The sequence below is a fragment of the Marmota flaviventris genome, chromosome 8 (assembly GCF_047511675.1).
Source record: "Marmota flaviventris isolate mMarFla1 chromosome 8, mMarFla1.hap1, whole genome shotgun sequence".
Classification (NCBI taxonomy): Eukaryota; Metazoa; Chordata; class Mammalia; order Rodentia; family Sciuridae; genus Marmota; species Marmota flaviventris.
This window is the reverse complement of record NC_092505.1, coordinates 10,881,852-10,900,447: the sequence shown is the minus strand read 5'-3', so window position 1 is coordinate 10,900,447 and position 18,596 is coordinate 10,881,852. Positions and strand designations below refer to the sequence as shown.

The window sequence follows — 18,596 nt, the reverse complement described above, 5'->3', positions numbered from 1 at the left end:
TTCACCTGTTACTTTTCTCAAAAGATTACCTCTTAAAAAAAAAATAATCATTCAATATTATTTCAAAGTTACCATAAGTGGTATATTTGCTTTTATAGGTGTTCTACATCTGGGATAATGAGAATAAAATGAGTTAAATGTTTTTAAATTTTCAAGTTTAATTTCTAATATAATAAATATACCAACATTAATAAAATTTCTTTGAGATTGTTTTAGCCAGCTTTTTCACTGTGGTAACTGAAAGACCCGACCAGAACAACTGTAGAGGAGGAAAGATTTATTTAGGGGCTCGTGGTTTCAGAGGTATCAATCCATAGACAGCAGGCTCCATTCCTTAGGGCTTGAGGTGAGGCAGGACATCACGGTAGAAGAGTGTGGCAGAGGGAAACAGCTCATTTGATGATCAGAAAACAGAGAAAGATATCTTCACTTGCCAGAATCAAATATATACCCCAAAGCTATGCCCTTAATATACCACCTCCTCCAGCCATACCCCACCTACCTTCAGCCACCACTCAAGTTAATCTCATCAGGGATTAATTCATTGATTGTATTAAGACTTTCACAGCCCAATCCGTTCTCCTCTGCATTGTCTCACATGTAAGATTTTGGGGGACACCCCACATCCGAACCATAAAGATTCTCAATATTTTTAAGAGTGTAGAGAGATTCTTAGACCAAAAAAGTTTAAGAACTGGCATTACATAGCTTAAAGATCACTTTTCCATATATTATCTCAATTTATCCTGGCAATAATAACTACATTACCTGTTATGGCTTGGATCTGAAATGTCCCCCATAGTCTCACGTTTTTAAAGACTTGGTCCCCAATGTAGCAAAGTTCAGAAATGGGGACTTGGGCAAGTGATTGGATCATGAGGATTCTGATTTCATCAATGGATCAATCCATTAACAGCTAAATAGATCACCGAGAGGTGCTAGAAAAGTGTAAACAGGTCGGGCACAGATGGAGGAAGTAGGTCATTGGGGACATGCCTTTGGAGACCCTGTCTCTCTCATGAGTTGAGCAGCCTTTTCCCTGGTAGGCCATGATGTTCTGCTTTACTTGAGGCTCAGAGCAATTAAGATGACTAACCATGGACTGAAACCTCTGAAACCATGAGTAAAATAATCCTTTTTCTCTCCAAGTTGTTTGTGAAGCATTTTGGTCACAGCAATGATGAAAAGCTAACATGTTACCTGTGTCCAAGTCCCTCAATAAGAAAAATTTCCAGTGTTTTCAGTGTTACTTGACCAGCTTACCTTGCATTCACAATGTTTCCAGCATTCAACTCTACCATTTCTTCAAAACCAATTGCAAATATATCAGTTGGTTTACTTCTTTTATCTACAATTAAGCATCCAAGAAATACTTTTAAGTATAACCTTAATCAAATTACAATCTCATCCAATAAAACGTAACATCAGATCTCATAAAAATCCACTTTTTGTGTTTTGAGTTAACTAATTCATACAAAACGTAACATTACTTTAAATTTACTTTCTACTATGTCTTAAACTTGATTCTTTAAGAAATACAATTGATCAACAAATACATAAAAAATGTTCAATATGTCTAGTAATTAGAGAAATGCAAATCAAAACTACTCTAAGATTTCATCTCACTCCAGTCAGAATGGCAGTTATCAAGAATACAAGCCACAATAAGTGTTGAAAGGATGTGGGGAAAAGGCACACTCATGAGTTGCTGGTGGGACTGCAATTTGGTGCAACCACTCTGGAAAGCAGTATGGAGATTCCTCGGAAAACTTGGAATGGAACCACCATTTGACCCAGCTATCCCACTCCTTGGTCTATACCCTAAAGACTTAAAAACAGCATAGTACAATAGTGCAGCCACTTCAATGTTTATAGCAGAACAATTCACAATTGCTAAACTGTGGAAGCAACCTAGATGCCCTTCAACAGATGAATAAATAAAGAAACTGTGGTATATGTACACAATGGAATATTACTCAGCATTAAAGGAGAATAAAATTATGGCATTTGCAGGTAAATGGATGGTGTTGGAGAATAACAAGCTAAGCAAAGTAAGCCAATCCCAAAAAACCAAAGACCAAATATTCTGAGAAGTGTATGCTGACACATAATGGGGGGTGGGGAGAATGGAGGAACTTTGATTGGGCAAAGGGGAGGGAGGGATGGGAAGGAAGGAGGTAAGGGGGCAGGAATTATGGTGGAATGAGATGGACATCATATCCTAGTTACATGTATGTCTACATGTGTGGTGTGACTCTACATCATGTACAACCAGAGAAATGAAAAGTTGCGCTCCATTTGTGTACAATGAATGCATTCTAAATGCATTCCGCTATCATGAATAACTAATTAGAACAAATAAAAAAAATTTAAAAAGATTATTACTCTTGGAAACCCTAAAGTAACATTTTGAAAGAATCTTACATTTTAGTCATGGACAATAGAGAAACTATTATCACTTCTTAAAGGCTAAAGTGAATTAAAATTGGAGAGGTGAAAGATTTATTAAGAAAAGACATAACGAATAAAGTGGCTGAGAAACTCTCAAATTTTGGAGATAACAGCTGGGAGGCATTTTTCATATTCGAATCTGAACCTTTTTGCTATTTCCTACATGAATGTAATCCAGGAAAAGGAGAGGAGAACCAGGGGTTAAGATACATCACTCTGTCTCAGCTATTATCCTTTTTTATATCTGAAAGAACTAAAAAAGAATGGAAGCTACTTCAGATAAGCAGTCCTGGGGTACTTTGGGGAACTCCATATTAAAAATAAGGACAAATAGCTAAAATGAGCCTAAAATATTATGAACTAATATTGAAAAATAAAAAAGTTTTGACTATTATTACATGCCAAGATCAAACCTGCATCATATCTCATGTAGCTACCACACAAACAACTTACATAAGACAGAAAATTATCTTTGTTACAGACAGGAAAATGAGGCTTTGGAGAACCTACGCAACTTGCTCAAATTCACACATCCATTGAGACATGGCATACACATTGTGGAGCCAAGCTGCCTTAATTCACACCCTCTTTGTGCCATTACTGCTATATGACCATGAGCAAGTTATTTCCACTTTTCTATCTCAGTTTCCTCATCCATAAAGCTGGAATAATGTTAACATAATAGGTCTAAGACTAAATAAGCATCTGTAAATTATGTAGAATTACAGTGTTAGTTATTATAGTATTATTATTATCATTATCATTATTATTTCTTCTGTTTCCAGCTTGGATTAAATTAGGCAAAAAAGGGCATTTTAATAAAAAGCTTTAGGAAAATCCCAGTGATTAAGACAGCATTAAAATAAATTTTAAAAGACTAAAAAAAAAAAAAGAAAGAAAAAAATACTACTTTTTGTACTCATAACCTTCATATGTAACATTGTTCATTATATACTTTTTTTTTGAGAAAAAGGAAAAAAAGTTTTATTGTTTTGCTAGCAAAGGAGAAACACAGGCAACTCCTGTCCCAGAAGCTGTGATTCTGCCCATCAGCAGGAACAGAGGTTTTTAAAGAAGTGACCCTATATACTATTTTTCAAAGTAATTTGATTTTTTTAAAAAATTAAGTTCTTAAATTCCCTTTTCTAATGAGAATCATAATGAAAGCATCCTCATCTGGCCACTACAGCGTGGTGGCAGAGAATCTACAGTGAATGACAAGCAGGCTTTTACAAGGATAAAACCAGTATAATTAATTTATAAAGTGCCAACAAATATTACAATAAGTTTTGTAAGCCTACTTATAACCCACCCTGATATTTCTTACCATAGGAATTAAACAAAGAACTAGAATTGAAAAATTAGGCATATTATTCTTGAAGAATAATATTCAAATTATCAGTTACAAAATAATCTTTGTTCATGTCAGTTTAAAAGATTAAAACAGACATCATTAACCAAAATATATGTATGAAGACACAAATTGGTATCAACATACTTTATATACAACCAGAGATATGAAAAATTGTGCTGTATATGTGTATATATATGTGTAGTAAGAATTGTAATGCATTCTACTATCATTTAATTAAAAAAACAAAAGAATAAAACAGGACTAGTTTCTCTTACATGTGTGTGACTACCTTCAATGATATCTATTTACATCAAACCCTATTTCAAAACTCATCAAAGATAAAAAAGGTATAGAAATAAAAAAGAGGTAGATTTGACCTATAAAAATGTTGGCCCTCAAATTTATAAAGGAAGCCAAAGTTTCTTTTTAAAATTAATGCACATTATCAAGCACTACATTTGTTTCCTAAATCAACATATCACCAGTCAGGTTTTAAAATTAAGACCACTTAATAAAAAGCCAACCTTGAAACTCCTGAATGCCAGCTAACTTGGGTGCATCAAGAAGCCAGTCAGTGAGCGTCTGATTCTTAAAAGCAATGCTGCGAAACTGCTTCCCACCATTCACATTCCAGGTTCCGACACATACTCTAATTTTCTTGGGTTTTGAATACTTGTAGAAGTTCTCACACATGCTCTTTAGTACTTTTGAAGATGCTAATCAAAAACAAAACACAACAGAATTTTAGCTGCATTATGCCATTTATAAAAATTTATTTTCATAACTGAGATATGAAAAGTGTAGTTATCATCACAAGCACAAATAAGATACATGCACAGGCATAAAAATGATCCAGCATTGAATGCAAAGCCCAGCTTGAGGCAATTAAGCAACACACTTTTTAAAAAGAAATCAATAAAAACAAATATAATAGCCAAAGTTAAAAAACTATTACAAAATCATTACAGCAACATTCAACATGCATAATAAACAGTTCCATTACAATGAAACATATACTGTTTTACAAATACAAAATCTACAAATTGAACATTTTTAGGAATACAGTAACTGGACTTTAAACAATTTTTATGAAGAGGCTGGTAAAAACTTCTATTTTATTTCTCCTCAAACAAAAACATTTAAGAGCATTTATTTTTAAGATTTTTGCTACTGACAGGTAGCTTGATGAATAATGGCAAAAATATATATTATGGAAGATATGAGACAGCTGAAAATGAAATCCCTGAAAATGAAATAGAAACAAAAGTCCTTAGCAATGGTCCATGAGGCCCTAAATAATTTATCTAATCCTTCTACCTTCTCCTATTCACTCACTGCTCTGCCACTGGCCTCCTACTGTTTCAAAAAGATACCAGGTCTACTCCTACCATAGGGCCTTTGTCCTGGCCATTTCCACTGCCTGTAACACTCTCACCGCACCTCCTTAAAGTCTTTTCAATGAGGTCATCCCTGACCACCTTATTTAAAACTGCTGTCTGCCCCTGACCTTCCATTATCCTCTATTGCTTGTTTTTTTCTCTAGCATCTACCATTTACAAACTATGTACAGGTTGAGCAACTCCAATCTGAAAATCTGAAATCCAGAAATTTTTGAGCACAAATGTGATGCTCAAAAAGTTTAGGATTTTGAAGCAGTTGAAAGTTTGGAGTTTTTGATTAGGATACTCAAGCAGTAAATCTATGCAAATATTTCAAAACTCTGAAATATGAATCACTTCTGCCCCCAACCATTTTAGATAAGGGATATTCAACCTGTATTTTATTTATTCATTGTGTAGCTATCTCCCTTCATGACAACAGAAAAAAGGTTGGTCTTATTTATTGAAATATCCCTAGCAACAAAAAAGATGCCTGATACAAAATAAAATACAAAATTGCAAAATGAATGCTCAATACATTTTGAATCCTCAGCCTCTCTTCTTACATATTTTTTGGTGTATCATCTATCTTGCCCTTCTAAGCCTACACCCCATTTTAATGAACTTCTTGGCACTTAAAAATAGAACTTTAACAGTACCTAAACCTAAAACCACAATATTTGCACTTAATTGGCAGTTAACTGGTAAGAGAAAAAGGAAATCAAAACTATTTCACCTTTTACCACATAATCTTACATTACTATGATATTATGAAGTATCAGTCTACTGATAAAATGAAAGTGGAAACAGTAAGGATTATAATGCTTTAGGATTATTATGTATATTGTTTTAGTGAAAGAACTGTTGGTTCAGTTAATAAGCATATCCCCATTGTTCCAGCAGTAGATATGCATATTTCTCACCCTCTTGCCAGTGATTTGACTACCTGAAGAGGTATTTGGACAGTAATAAAATCAGATTATTTGTTTTGGCCTGTTGGTATGGTTAACTGAAAGCTGACTGTACCTATGTAAAAATCATTCTCTATTACTATGGTTTATCTTTGGTCTTTATCATTAAAGTCACTGCCATTGTTACTACTATGAAAAGAGCTTCTAAAATACATTCTACACTGAAATACATTCTATGATTGTATAACTTGAAATATTAAGCAAGAGAATAATGAATAGCATGAACAAAAAGAGGTTGTGGCATTGTATAAATTAATAGTCAAATTGGTTTTTAAATGGAATAAGGTAATTTATATACACATACATATATGTATATTTGTGTAAAATATATACACACACATATACACTAATGTACTTAAAGAAATAATGAATCTGTGCTCAAACAACAGATGTCCATCCCTAAATACCACATCATTTCAGAAAATCATTACATGATCCCAAAACATAGCCAAGTGCTCTCTTCCCTACTCTTCTCAAAAGATTCAGAAAAATTAGGCAAAACAAATCTTAAGTAATTTGATACCAAATCTTAACAAGGGGAAGAAAAGATGTTATTTTCAGCCAAATTTCTGGCATGAGCTTTGTTGCTTTTGTTCCTTTTGCCACATATTCATCTTTAAAGACAAAATCGTAAACCTTGTCCACAGAATGAAGAAATGGGTTCCTATGAATAAATAGGCAGGAAAAATAATAACCTTTAGGTATTATGTACTTAAGTCTTCTGACTTTGTTAGTAATACTAGTGTTTTTAAATTAAACAATTTCAGATCATATTTTAGTGCAGGTCTGTAGTTATAGAATATTGTTATCCAGCCGGGGCAGTAGTGCACGCCTGTAATTCCAGTGGCTTAAGAGACTGAGGCAGGAGGATCCTGAGTTCAAAGCCAGCCTTAGCAAATGTGAGCCATTAAGAAGAATTCAATGAGACCCTGTCTCTAAATAAAATACAAAATAGGTCTGGGGATGTGGCTCAGAGGTTGAGTGCCCCTGAGTTCACACCTCACTACCACCCCCTCCCCAAAAATGAATATTGCCATCCATAATGTAAGAAAATGTGACAGTGCTTTTTCATCACTGTGACTGCCACAGTTGAGAAGCCACAAATAACACAGATAGCATTCTGAAATTAATCCAAAGGAAGGTATAGAACTAACAATGCTTGTTTAAAGAAATATAAAAATGAAATTAAAACTAGCTGAATTATCTTTAATTGGAATCAAGCCATTGATATGAGAAGATACAGAACTTTGTATATCTCCTTCTGAATGAAGTACTTAACTTTTAAAGTAACATTTTTCTTTCAGATTAAAACAAACTATCAATTTATCCTGTTAGAGTCTGAGGACAAAATGAGAAAATTTCCAATTACATCTTTTTATCTGTGTACAGTGTAAAGTTTAGAAAAAGAAAGAAAAAGTTGCTTTTATTTATAGATCAATTGACTATACTGTACCTGACTGTAATGTCTGTTCAGAAACTATGGATGCACCAAGAAGAAAACAAAGAATCATTAGTAAAACAAGTTACAGTTAAAATCCAGAGTGTTATGATAAAACATTCTGAGATGATCTCACTTTTCTTTAAAAAAGTCAATTCAATGACTTGATTTTTTTCCTGTTGGCTATAGGACACCAAAGATTACAAATAGATGACAATAACTGATACAAATCCTCTGCATCAAAGGATATTCTACAGTGACTCAGCTCCACTGTTTCACAATCAGAAGGCCCAAAGCCTGCTCTTTCAGTTGCTTCTGTGTTTGTGTATATGTGTGCATGTGCACATGTTTGAGGATATGAATATGAAAACTTAGGAAGGTGAAGACTCTAAAGATATGGAAAGTACTGCTCTAATACATACCTTTAAGTATTTCTCCTGAGACTCACCAGTTGATAAGTACTATCAGTTCAGCTGTAACAAGATATATACATTCTAAAAACATCACTGCATTATGCAAAATTGTGCCAATTCCCAGAGGGAATTGGGGTTTATGAGGAAAATAGGGTTGGGGCATCACACTAAAAACTTCAACAGTAACATACCAAAATGATAGGAACCTAATAAACACAATAGCATGTATTATGCATGTTAAAAGGTTACAAAGTGCATGAATACTACAATAATGCACTTCATCTTGAAAAGATATGAAGTTAACTTGTAGAAATGGGAATCAGAAGGGCATAATAATTGTGAATGCTAGCAGAAGGGTTATTGGAAAAATGGATGAGCAGTTGAAATACCAGATGAGGATAGGTATGGCTCATAACACACAGGGTGAATTGGGGTAGAGAAGATGTGTTAAGATACATGCTTATGTGTATGTGTGTTTTACATATTTGTTATTTGTAACCATCTCAGTTTTATTGGATACAGTTTTCTACATTTACCTAATGTTGCTTGCCAGCAAAATCACACATAAGCTCATGCAAAGTTGGCATTATGCTCAAATCATTCCTAATATATCAACCATATTGGAACAAATTCCCAGTCTCAAAACAAGCGTTATAGCAGATCTGACTGCACTAATTTTTTAAAGGCATATTTTACATCTAGTAAAATGTGCAGGAAACTAAAAATATGATGCTCAAGTTTGGGAATTACTTGGGTTCTTTGCTGCTCTTTTCCTTCAACCACTTACTTTCAATTGTTGCTTATTAATGCCTCCACATCAAAGTAGGCACAGGTGGAAAGAGGTGACAAAAATAAATCAGTCAGTCTCTACTTTTGAAAGCCAGGAAGAAAGCCTGAAGTCAATAGTAGTAGCTAAGACCAGATCTTTTTCCCCAGAGTCTGAGGAGTCAGTCTTGGTTCCCTAGCCTCTAACAGATGCATGAGGAGCTGACCATAATCCCTTCAGAGCACTATGTGGAATTCTAAGAGCTCACAATCACCTATTTGGCCAAATAATTAAACAAAAGGACATAACTTGATGCATGAACAATTTTCTTCACTTGAGCAGGAAACACTAGAAGGTTTATATGGGGCTAACAGTAAAAAAAAAAAAAAATAAGTCAACAGCGCTATAAAGTCAAAATGGAAAAACAGTGGAAGTATGGAAGAAGTCCAATTTATTTTGTCAATTATAAACCAATAAAGCTCAGAGGTGAAAAAAAGGAACACTAATCGACTACGTATATAAAGAATGCTGAGTTTTCCTACAGTACTATTTTTATGTGCTCACTGACATAAGAAATTCATATTCTTTTGATTTTAAATAAAGACATAGAATGGAAGATAAAAAGCTATCTTAAAAACCATATATTTATGCCAAATATTGAAATTAGTAATAGCAGTTAATGACCGGTAATAAGCACTACTTTATATTATTGATTAATGTGATTTAATATTTATTCCAACTATCACAATAAAGTTAAGACAAAGTACAGAATTTTGGGGGGTGGCGATTAGAAAAATAAACAACATATTCATTTTTTCAATAAAGTATTTAAAATATAATTAGATTATTGAACGCTCTATTATAAGTGCTAGCTGAATATTATATGAAAATTCACCTATTATAAAGTTGGTAATACATAAGATCATTTACTCCCTCACTTGTTATCTAAGAAAAAAATACGCATAATCTAGAGAAGAAAATATTTGGCCAGTTTCTGTTTAAATAATACCACTAATAGTATAAGCATTTTAAAAAGACAAGCTACAGCTGAAGAATGCAATTTTTAAAAATCACCTTTACAAAAATTCCTTCCAAAACTATTTAATCAACTATGATCTAAATATTATTTGTTTTAATGTTTACATTTACCTCTTCAACTTTTACAAGAATTCTAAATTACATAAAATAAATAAAATATAAAGTAAGTACACATACCACGCAAACTTCCAGTAGTTAAAAGTGCCCGAGCTTTGTCAGCTAAATCACTGTTTAGAGTGTTTCCCAGTAGCAAAACATCAATGGCCTCTTGCTTGGAGCTATCAAAGAAGTTATTCTGAATTGTTCTGGTAACAGAACGAGCACCATCTTTTAACTTTCCAGCCTGTTGAGGGAGAAAGAAGCATGAGTTTTCATTCTAAATACTGTTCATTCTACTTGAGTCAACATTTTGCAACTAAAAATTGGTTTCATATGATTTTAGTTTAAAAAGGACCTAATCACCTTACTTTGCAGGTACAACCATTACATTAAAAGGCCTCAAGATGTCACTATTTCCTTTCTTCTCTCACATAACAGTTCACAAAGAAAGAAAAAAGCTAAGTGCCACAACTACATCCAGTAGTGATACAGAGAAGTAAAGGAAATAACCAGAAGCGTACTTATACAGTTTGTATATTTAGAGTCATTTTTCTGTCCTATACAAATATAAATCATAAAAATAATAAAACATATTCCTACAGTGAGGTGATTATGACTTTTAATGTATATGTCTTTTACTTAGGCATGTTAGTTATCACAAAGAGGATTCAATTTGATCTTACAGATTTTGACTGTCCAAAACAAACAAAAAAACCCCAAAAGATAAAAACAAAACCCCCCAAACTCTTGCCTTTTAAAAAATAACTTTAATTTGCAATATACTTTTCTTTAAAGGAATAACAATAATTAGACTTCTTTTCAGAATAAAGAGTCATTTTCTTCAATGCCACCAAATGAATGCCACTCTATTTTTACTTAAATTTCACATTAAAACATTGTTTCCCTTCAGATGATAACATACACAAATGATATTGAAAAAACACTCACCATTCACATTATCAGGCAATTAATCAAAAGGAACCCAAAGAAAGGAAAAGAAAGAGCAGTTCAGATGTTAGATTTTAGCTCATTTCAGTCTAGTATATTTAATATAAAAAGGTTTTTTTATATTATATTTTTATCTACATATTGTAAATGATAAAAGTCTACTGAAAATATATGTAACTTCTGTACATATATTGACTTAGTCATGGAAGAAACAAGGCAGATTATTTTAAGCAATAGTTGTAGAGAATCAGCTTTTAATAGCAAGAAGTATGTCTATTCAAAAGAAATAAATGAAAGTTTAACAATTTCAGGTTTTCAAATATAGGAAGCATTTAAGAAGTAAATATTTTTAAAAGTCAATGCAAACTATTCCTAAGAGTTGAGCAAAAGAAACTCTGCAAGTGAGGCCAATATCTTTGAGTTGAGGCATAGCATTTTATGAGATACAGAAGAGGAGAAATTCAGATTTGGAAAATTCAAAAGACACAGAGATGACAAATGTCTTTACAGAATTTCCATTGCTACATTGAAGTTCAATGTGAACTGTAAAAGTTGTAAATGTTCTCATTTCTAATCCTTAAATAATGAGGGATTTTAGAGATCTGAAATATTAATAAATTCAAGTGAAACCAGGATCCCTTAAAAGTTAAACACTATTTTAAGGATAAAAAATAATGATAAATAATCCAAGATACTTCCAAAATTCCACAATAAGGACCAAATACTAAAGGGTAAAGTAGTCTACAGATAATATCAGCAATGAAAAAATAATGATGAAAATCAGAATTATAATTAAATCCGTATCTTGTACTTCTCTGGCACATTCTGACAGACTCATTTTCAAAGCAAAATAAGTAGAAGGACAAAAACTCAACAACAAAGCCCTAGAAATGTTAATAGTAGGTTTTGCATAAATTATTGATGGATTTATTTGTCCATTCAGCATTTGTCATATATCTATTCAATGTCAGGTGCTATGTCAAGTTCAGGGGACACAAAGCCATATGAGATAGGATACTATATTAGGAGGACCACGGTAAGAAAAAAAATCACTTTTACAATTAATATAAAGGATAAAAAAGTAAAATATACATTCAAGGTAAAAATCATAAAAATAGCAATACATGCTATCTTAGTGGATTATCACTGATTAAATTAGTCTCATATACGTACCCTTCTCAAAACTAAAAAAAATTTTTCCATTTAATTATTATCACCCACCATAGAAGGAAGTATCAAAGAGGGCACAAAAGCATGATAAAATAGAATTCTAAAGTAGATATCTATTAACTTAAAAATCTGTTAGTTTTTTTAAAAAGTCACTTTAAAGCTTTATTAAGAGAAAATAAAAGACTATCATTGGTAATATTATGATAGATCTGGATCTACCTTAGCCTTCCCTTCAAGAGCTCCAGTTCCCGCATATATCTTGCTGATGGAATCACCATTCACAGACCACATGGACCGAAAAACTTCTTGAAAGCGAGTCACCAACTGAGGTTTTTCAGCCAAGCCAAGAGCTTCCAACTGTTTAGCCAGCATCTAAATCAGCAAACAAGAATCTTTTATAAACATAATAAAGAATTGTAATGACTCTTAAGAACTTATTAGAATCAAATAAAAATTTACAGTTATAGGACAATGAGACTGGTTTCTGAAAACATGAACATTTTACTAGGCTATTGTTTTCTACCACTTCAATTTTTGAAGTACATGCCACACCAATGAAAACTAAAGTAACTTTATATTCCCTTTATTAATAAAAACTTCTGATTAAATGATAAAATTGATCTTCAAGTGTTCCTATAAATCAGACTAGTTTACCTTGATCACCTAAAAGATATAATTAATCAACAGTATTCATCAGAAAACATTTATCTAGTTTTCCCAAATATATATGGAAATAGCAAAGTTGCTTTAATTTTTGGATGTGATTCTACAAGTTTGGATAATAAAAGTCAAGAGAGTATAAAGAAAAGGAAAGTTGCTCTTAAATTGTCACACAAATAAAGAAAATAAGTTACAGCTTTGAATACGTTATGACAGATTTTTATGTATCAAATCTATACTGATAGTATGTACAAAGGAGAACTAGGAGGAATACAGCAGGCAAGGAATTTAAGGAGCTCTGGGCTACCACAATTCCTCCATCTCAGATAACAAATAGTACAAGTGTTCAGAGAAGTTTCTGATCATTACTTTATGTGAATTCTAGCCTTGAAATCTGGCAAAGTCAAAGCAATACAAAATCCTTCTCCAATCTGCTTCTCTTACTTGGAATCCAGTATTATTCTGTGCCTTTTATTTTTACTTAACTCCTATTAATGTTTTCTTTTACCTTATATTTTAAGCATAGTGATTATCCATAATTATATAAGAATCAAAAACTAAAATAACATTAAAAACAGTAAATAGATTCCCCAAGACTTAGAGCAGAGTTGTTCTTTGCTAGAATGGAAAACAAAATAAGCCCCAGGACAAGAGCTCCTTCATCATTTAAACTTTCCCCTTTCAAGGAAGTGGGTGAAACTGATCTTACTTCACTATTAGTTTGTTTTTGCCTACCCTCTCATTAAAATTTACAACCAGTCAACCAAATATTGTACCAGGGAACATTCTTGAATCTAATTTCCAATAGTGGAAGGTCAGCTAAGACTGATCCTGCAAATTAACACCTGTTATACTTTTCATTGCAAGTTTTAAGTATTTCAATAAGCTTACTCAGAATCCATGAAAGTATATTCAGTCACTTAAAGCCGGAACATGAAAAAAACCTGTGGCAATGTCATAAAATCCATCTAAATAATCAACATGCCTTTTTCCCTCCTTTTCTTTTTTCTTGGAGTTATTGGAATACTATAAATAATCAGTTTTTCAAAGAGAATAGAAGGAAATAGACAGGTACATAAAGAGAATGTGAGGAACAGATAAAGGAAAACATTTAAATCAAAAGGTATTCTAGCAAAAAAAAAAAGACTAGAAAAGAAGTAGAAATACATTTAATGAAACATAACTTCATTTTTATATTCTGAAAAGAAACTAGTGAAAAATATAAGTATTATAAAAGCATTCAAAGAGGCATATGGTAGAGGATACATGCATTTTAATTTATTTTTTACCTCTAGGCCAAGAAACGCCTGCACACTATTTGTTCTATCAAGACAATCCAAGCAATTTGTTCGAACTGTACCACTCTGGCATCTGTAATAGTTTCAATAAAGTTAATACAACTAGTTTGTAACAAAAATAAAACTAAAACAACTGAGTTGATTAAAATAACTGAGATGATTAAAACATAGCACCCCTTTCATTATTACAATTTTCAAACATACTAAAAAGATGAATTATGCCATGACTATCCATACAGTCACCATGAAGAGTCTATAATGTGTTCACATTGTGCCATATAGTCTTTATCACATATCTATGATACACTTATTTTTAATTAGGCCAGTAGTCTGGAACTAAACAAACATTCGGGTTTTAATCCTATAGTCCTTTGCACTTAAAAGATAATCAAATATTCAGGGAAAGAAGTTTAGAAAATTTAAGATCTACCTTCTCTATTGACTATCCTATAACATTGCTATGGCATTGATACTAAGTAAATTTAAAAAGGTGAAAAAATTAAAAATTTAAATGTTATTCACAAAGTTTACCTCAACCTATATTCTGAACTTAAATCCTACAATATTTACTTTTTTTCCTTTATTGCTTATACAAAACTGAAAATTTAAATTACACTAAAGCAGAGAGTAAGCATATGCCATTTATTTCTATTTGCACTTAACAGTTTTAACCAGGGTCAAAAAATATTAACACATTAATTATTTTTAAAAAATGGAATAGTTTCATAGATAACAGCAAGAGGTCTAGAGCGAAATGTATCTTAGCTCTAATACTTCCTAGTCATGTGACTTGGAACAGATTAGAGCCTATGACTTGATTTCCTCAAATGTAAATGCGCATAACAGAGCCTATTCCCATAGCCACTAATATTGAAACATAAGACTATGCTGCCTTTCCCATAGTATGTGCTCTTATTTGTTGAATTCTATAGAAAATTCAGTATAAAAATGATATTTAAATTATAAACTTTAATTTTAAAAAGGAAATTAAAGAGTCTAAAGATAAGAATAAATTTAAAAGTATAGCAAAGTTTCAATTTAAAGAACAGAGAAAGACAGCAGTCAAACCTTTGAACTTCACTTCCATCAAAATAAAAAAATCCATCATCTAGAAACTTCTGGACTTGAGGTTTAAGAACACTATGTAATTTTTCTGCCTTTCCTCCTTTAACCATTTGATGATAATCAAAATTCACCATATGGATATCAGCAGCATGTTCAGAAGCTTTTAAATGACTCTGAAAAGTAAAAGAGGCAAATAGTAATCTGAATGTTAAATATGACCTTATTGACACTAACAGTAAAATGGAAAATTACCTGCTGGTACCTAATGTCATGTATTCCCTAAAACCTCATATACTATCCCTGAGAAACTGAGTGACATAATTAATACCAGGAAACTTAAATAACATTCTGGCCTGATTTAGAAAATGAAAAATTATTTCCAATCACAAGTATTTTATTTTCCAACACAATTTAGTAACTGTTTATACTAATTACAGAATTTCAAATTATTCTCTTTTTGTAACACAAAGAATCAAGAACTGAAAGAGTAATTTTCTATACTTTCATTTAATAATACATTTTAAAGTACACTACTAAAAATTCACATTCTAAAGTATAATCTGTTTATTAACAATACTTATATCACAAGGTTAAAATATAGCCAAATAACTAGGTTACTTTTTGGACATGTGAGACTGAACTTTAAAAATGATTTCTACCATTTTAAGTTTATAATTTTATGTAACATCATTATTTATATTAATTCAATATTGATTCAATAAGCATTTATTTATTTTGTTTTGTTTTTGTGGTGCTGGGGATTGAACCCAGGGCCTTGTACATGTGAGGCAAGTACTCTACCAACCGAGCTATATCCCCAGCCCTTAATAAGCACTTATTAAAAGTAATTTTCTTGAGAAGCCAGGCATTTGAGTTCCTTTCACTTGTCTTCTCTTCATCTACACACGACAGTATAGTGTTGCATGTACACAAATGACTTGGGCTTCTGGGACATAGGCAATCAATAAAGAAGGAAACTGCCTGATATTTTTCTACTAATGATAGATGAACACTTTTGCTTGGGGGGGTGGTATTTTTCTGCTTCTCTAAAAAATTAAATAGCAGATTAAAAAAAGAAGGACAACTGTCTTGAAAGCTTTCCAAAATTCAAATTTCAGCAGCACAGTCTAAATTGTTCTCTAATGGTTCCAAAGAATTAGAGACTCCAATAAGTACTAACCTTTCTGTAGGAAATAATTTATATCCCAGGAGAATCTGATTATTGTATTATTTTTTAAAAATACTATTCTAGGTGACCATGGTCCAGAACAAAAGAAGAAATGGCCATACTTACCTGGAAAGCCTTACTTAGCATATGTTCACCTTCTTTAGATCCAAGCAAATTTACAATTATTTGTTTGCCATATAAATTCTTAAGTGTTCTAAAATGCCTATTGAGGAGAAAAAGGAAATAAGCATATGTCAAATGATAAGTCACCCAAAAAAAACAGAATCCATTTTTTTTTTCCACTGGAGCTTTACAGTTATACGTAGTTGTTGGGTTCATCTCTATAAACTCACTCATACACAGAATTAAGACTTCATTATTAAACAGAACCTAGGTGGCAGTATTTTAAACTCAGACAATTGGCCAAATTGGGTATAAATCTTATACCTCTGAATTTATGAAAACTCAGTTAATGCAATTTCCTCTCTGACTTATGGACTCTCACCCATGCTGAAGCTATGGACTCATCCAGCCCCCTCTCCACTCTGGAAGACTGGCACCAGACAAAACAAGGTATCAGCTTGGCTGATTACACAGGTCATTACATACTCTGAAAACATTTAGAAGGGCCTCCTTACTAGGTATACCTCTTGAAAACTAGGCCCTGAATATGAGTCTTCTTTCTCTCCACTTTCAATCATTCCAGAAGCTATACAGCAGTCCTTCCCTATCTGTGGTTTCCCTTTTCCTTGGGCTTCTGGGACATAGGCAAGCAATAAAGGAAGAAAAATAAAAAATAAAAATAAAAAAGTTTTAGTTACTCAAGATCAACCGCAATCCAAAATTGTTAAAATTGGTCTTGATTCTTTCGAGAGAGGGAAACCAAATTCACATAATTAATTTTTTTGCGTGTGTGTGTGGTGGGGGTGAGCCCAGTGGTGCTTAACTATTGAGCCACATTCCTAACCCTTTTTATTTTGAGATAGGTTCCCGCTAAGTTACTCAGGGCCTCACAAAGTTGCTGTGGCTGGCTTTGAAATTGCAATCCTCCTGCCCTAGCCTCCTGAACTGCTGGGATTATAAGGCATGCACCACCACACCCAGCTACACAACTTGTTTATTACAGTATATTGTTGTTAACAGTCCTATCTTATTCGATCTTGTTCCTAATTTTTTACCTTGCCTAATGTCTAAACTAAATTTTATCACAAATATATATGTTTAGGAAAAATCAGTATACAAATAGATATATGAGGTTTCAGGCATTCCCAGGGAGGAGGGGGTGTCTCACAATGTATCCCCTGAGGATAAAGGGGACTATCAGATAGAGGGATATCATATGTAGGAAATAAAGCATGAGCTTCATCTGTGATTTAAAATTTTCAAGAAGGAACATTTAGAAAACTAAAATGAAACAGTGGTCATTAAATGTTTTATTTAATTCAACACACCTAAAATATTTCTACATGTAATCACTATAAAATAAATATTGAGATATTTTATACTAAGTGAAATCAAGTACACATTTGACATTTATAATACATCTCAGTTTGGACTTGTCACATTTTAAGTGCTTAGCAGCTATATTTGGCTAGTAGCCAGCAGGGAACAATGCACCCAGAATGGAAATCTTAAGGCTAAAAAGATTAAGATCCACCCCTAGAAGTTATAACACTACAGTCTTCAAACTGAATTAGAAGTCAGAGGAATTTTACATGGCATCAAAAAAGTTGAAAGCACTCAGTAAACACAAGTAATCTCAGTGCTTAACAATATCAAAACTTATAGCACTATGTAAAAATAATGAGTCTTACCTGTCAAAAGCAGGTGCATTAGCTTCAAAACCCCTTGACATACGGACACGATGGGATCCCACCTTAGACAAGAAAAATATATTTAATCACACCAAAAACCAACGTGTAGACAAGAAAATATCATTGTTTGAAATATGTAACAATCCATTTGTTGAACACACAGTAGTAAATCAAATAGCTGATGACAATCTTAAAAAAAAAAAAAAAACAGTTCTAAAAGTTTCCCCTCCCTTTTATTTCTAAAAAAACAATCTCATTAAAAAAGAATTACAAGTTACACCATTATGAAATACTTTTCACCTAATAATAATTTTCATTGATTTAGTGCTTTCATATATATTACCTCATTTTTAAGTTCAATCTACTTGCCCCATGTAAGTTAATAGATAACTTGCCCTCTTAGATCTACATAATCAATTCCAAAAAAGATTCAGATGATATTTTTACATCTCATGACCTAAATTACTGCTCTTCCAAACTGCCTACCACTACTATGTCCATGTGTCTTTCTCTTTGCTATGCTGAATACTCCATAATCACCTCTCCCTCACCAAAAGCTCCAAT

At 32.5% G+C, this 18,596-nt stretch overlaps 1 protein-coding gene across 7 annotated transcripts in view; it reads right to left on the bottom strand.

The window, feature by feature from the left end:
- The window catches only part of Synj1 (synaptojanin 1), an 87,517-nt gene that overhangs the window by 39,041 nt on the left and 29,880 nt on the right, over positions 1-18,596 (bottom strand). For all 7 annotated transcript variants that reach the window (XM_027929186.3, XM_027929187.3, XM_071615085.1 and 4 more), the window contains exons 7-14: positions 18,033-18,094; positions 16,345-16,441; positions 15,054-15,223; positions 13,977-14,058; positions 12,247-12,399; positions 9,988-10,153; positions 4,330-4,521; positions 1,264-1,348 (exon numbers count right to left, since the gene is read on the bottom strand). In XM_027929186.3, coding sequence (XP_027784987.2) covers positions 1,264-1,348; positions 4,330-4,521; positions 9,988-10,153; positions 12,247-12,399; positions 13,977-14,058; positions 15,054-15,223; positions 16,345-16,441; positions 18,033-18,094 — 1,007 coding nt within the window. The remainder of the gene's footprint in view (positions 1-1,263; positions 1,349-4,329; positions 4,522-9,987; positions 10,154-12,246; positions 12,400-13,976; positions 14,059-15,053; positions 15,224-16,344; positions 16,442-18,032; positions 18,095-18,596) is intronic.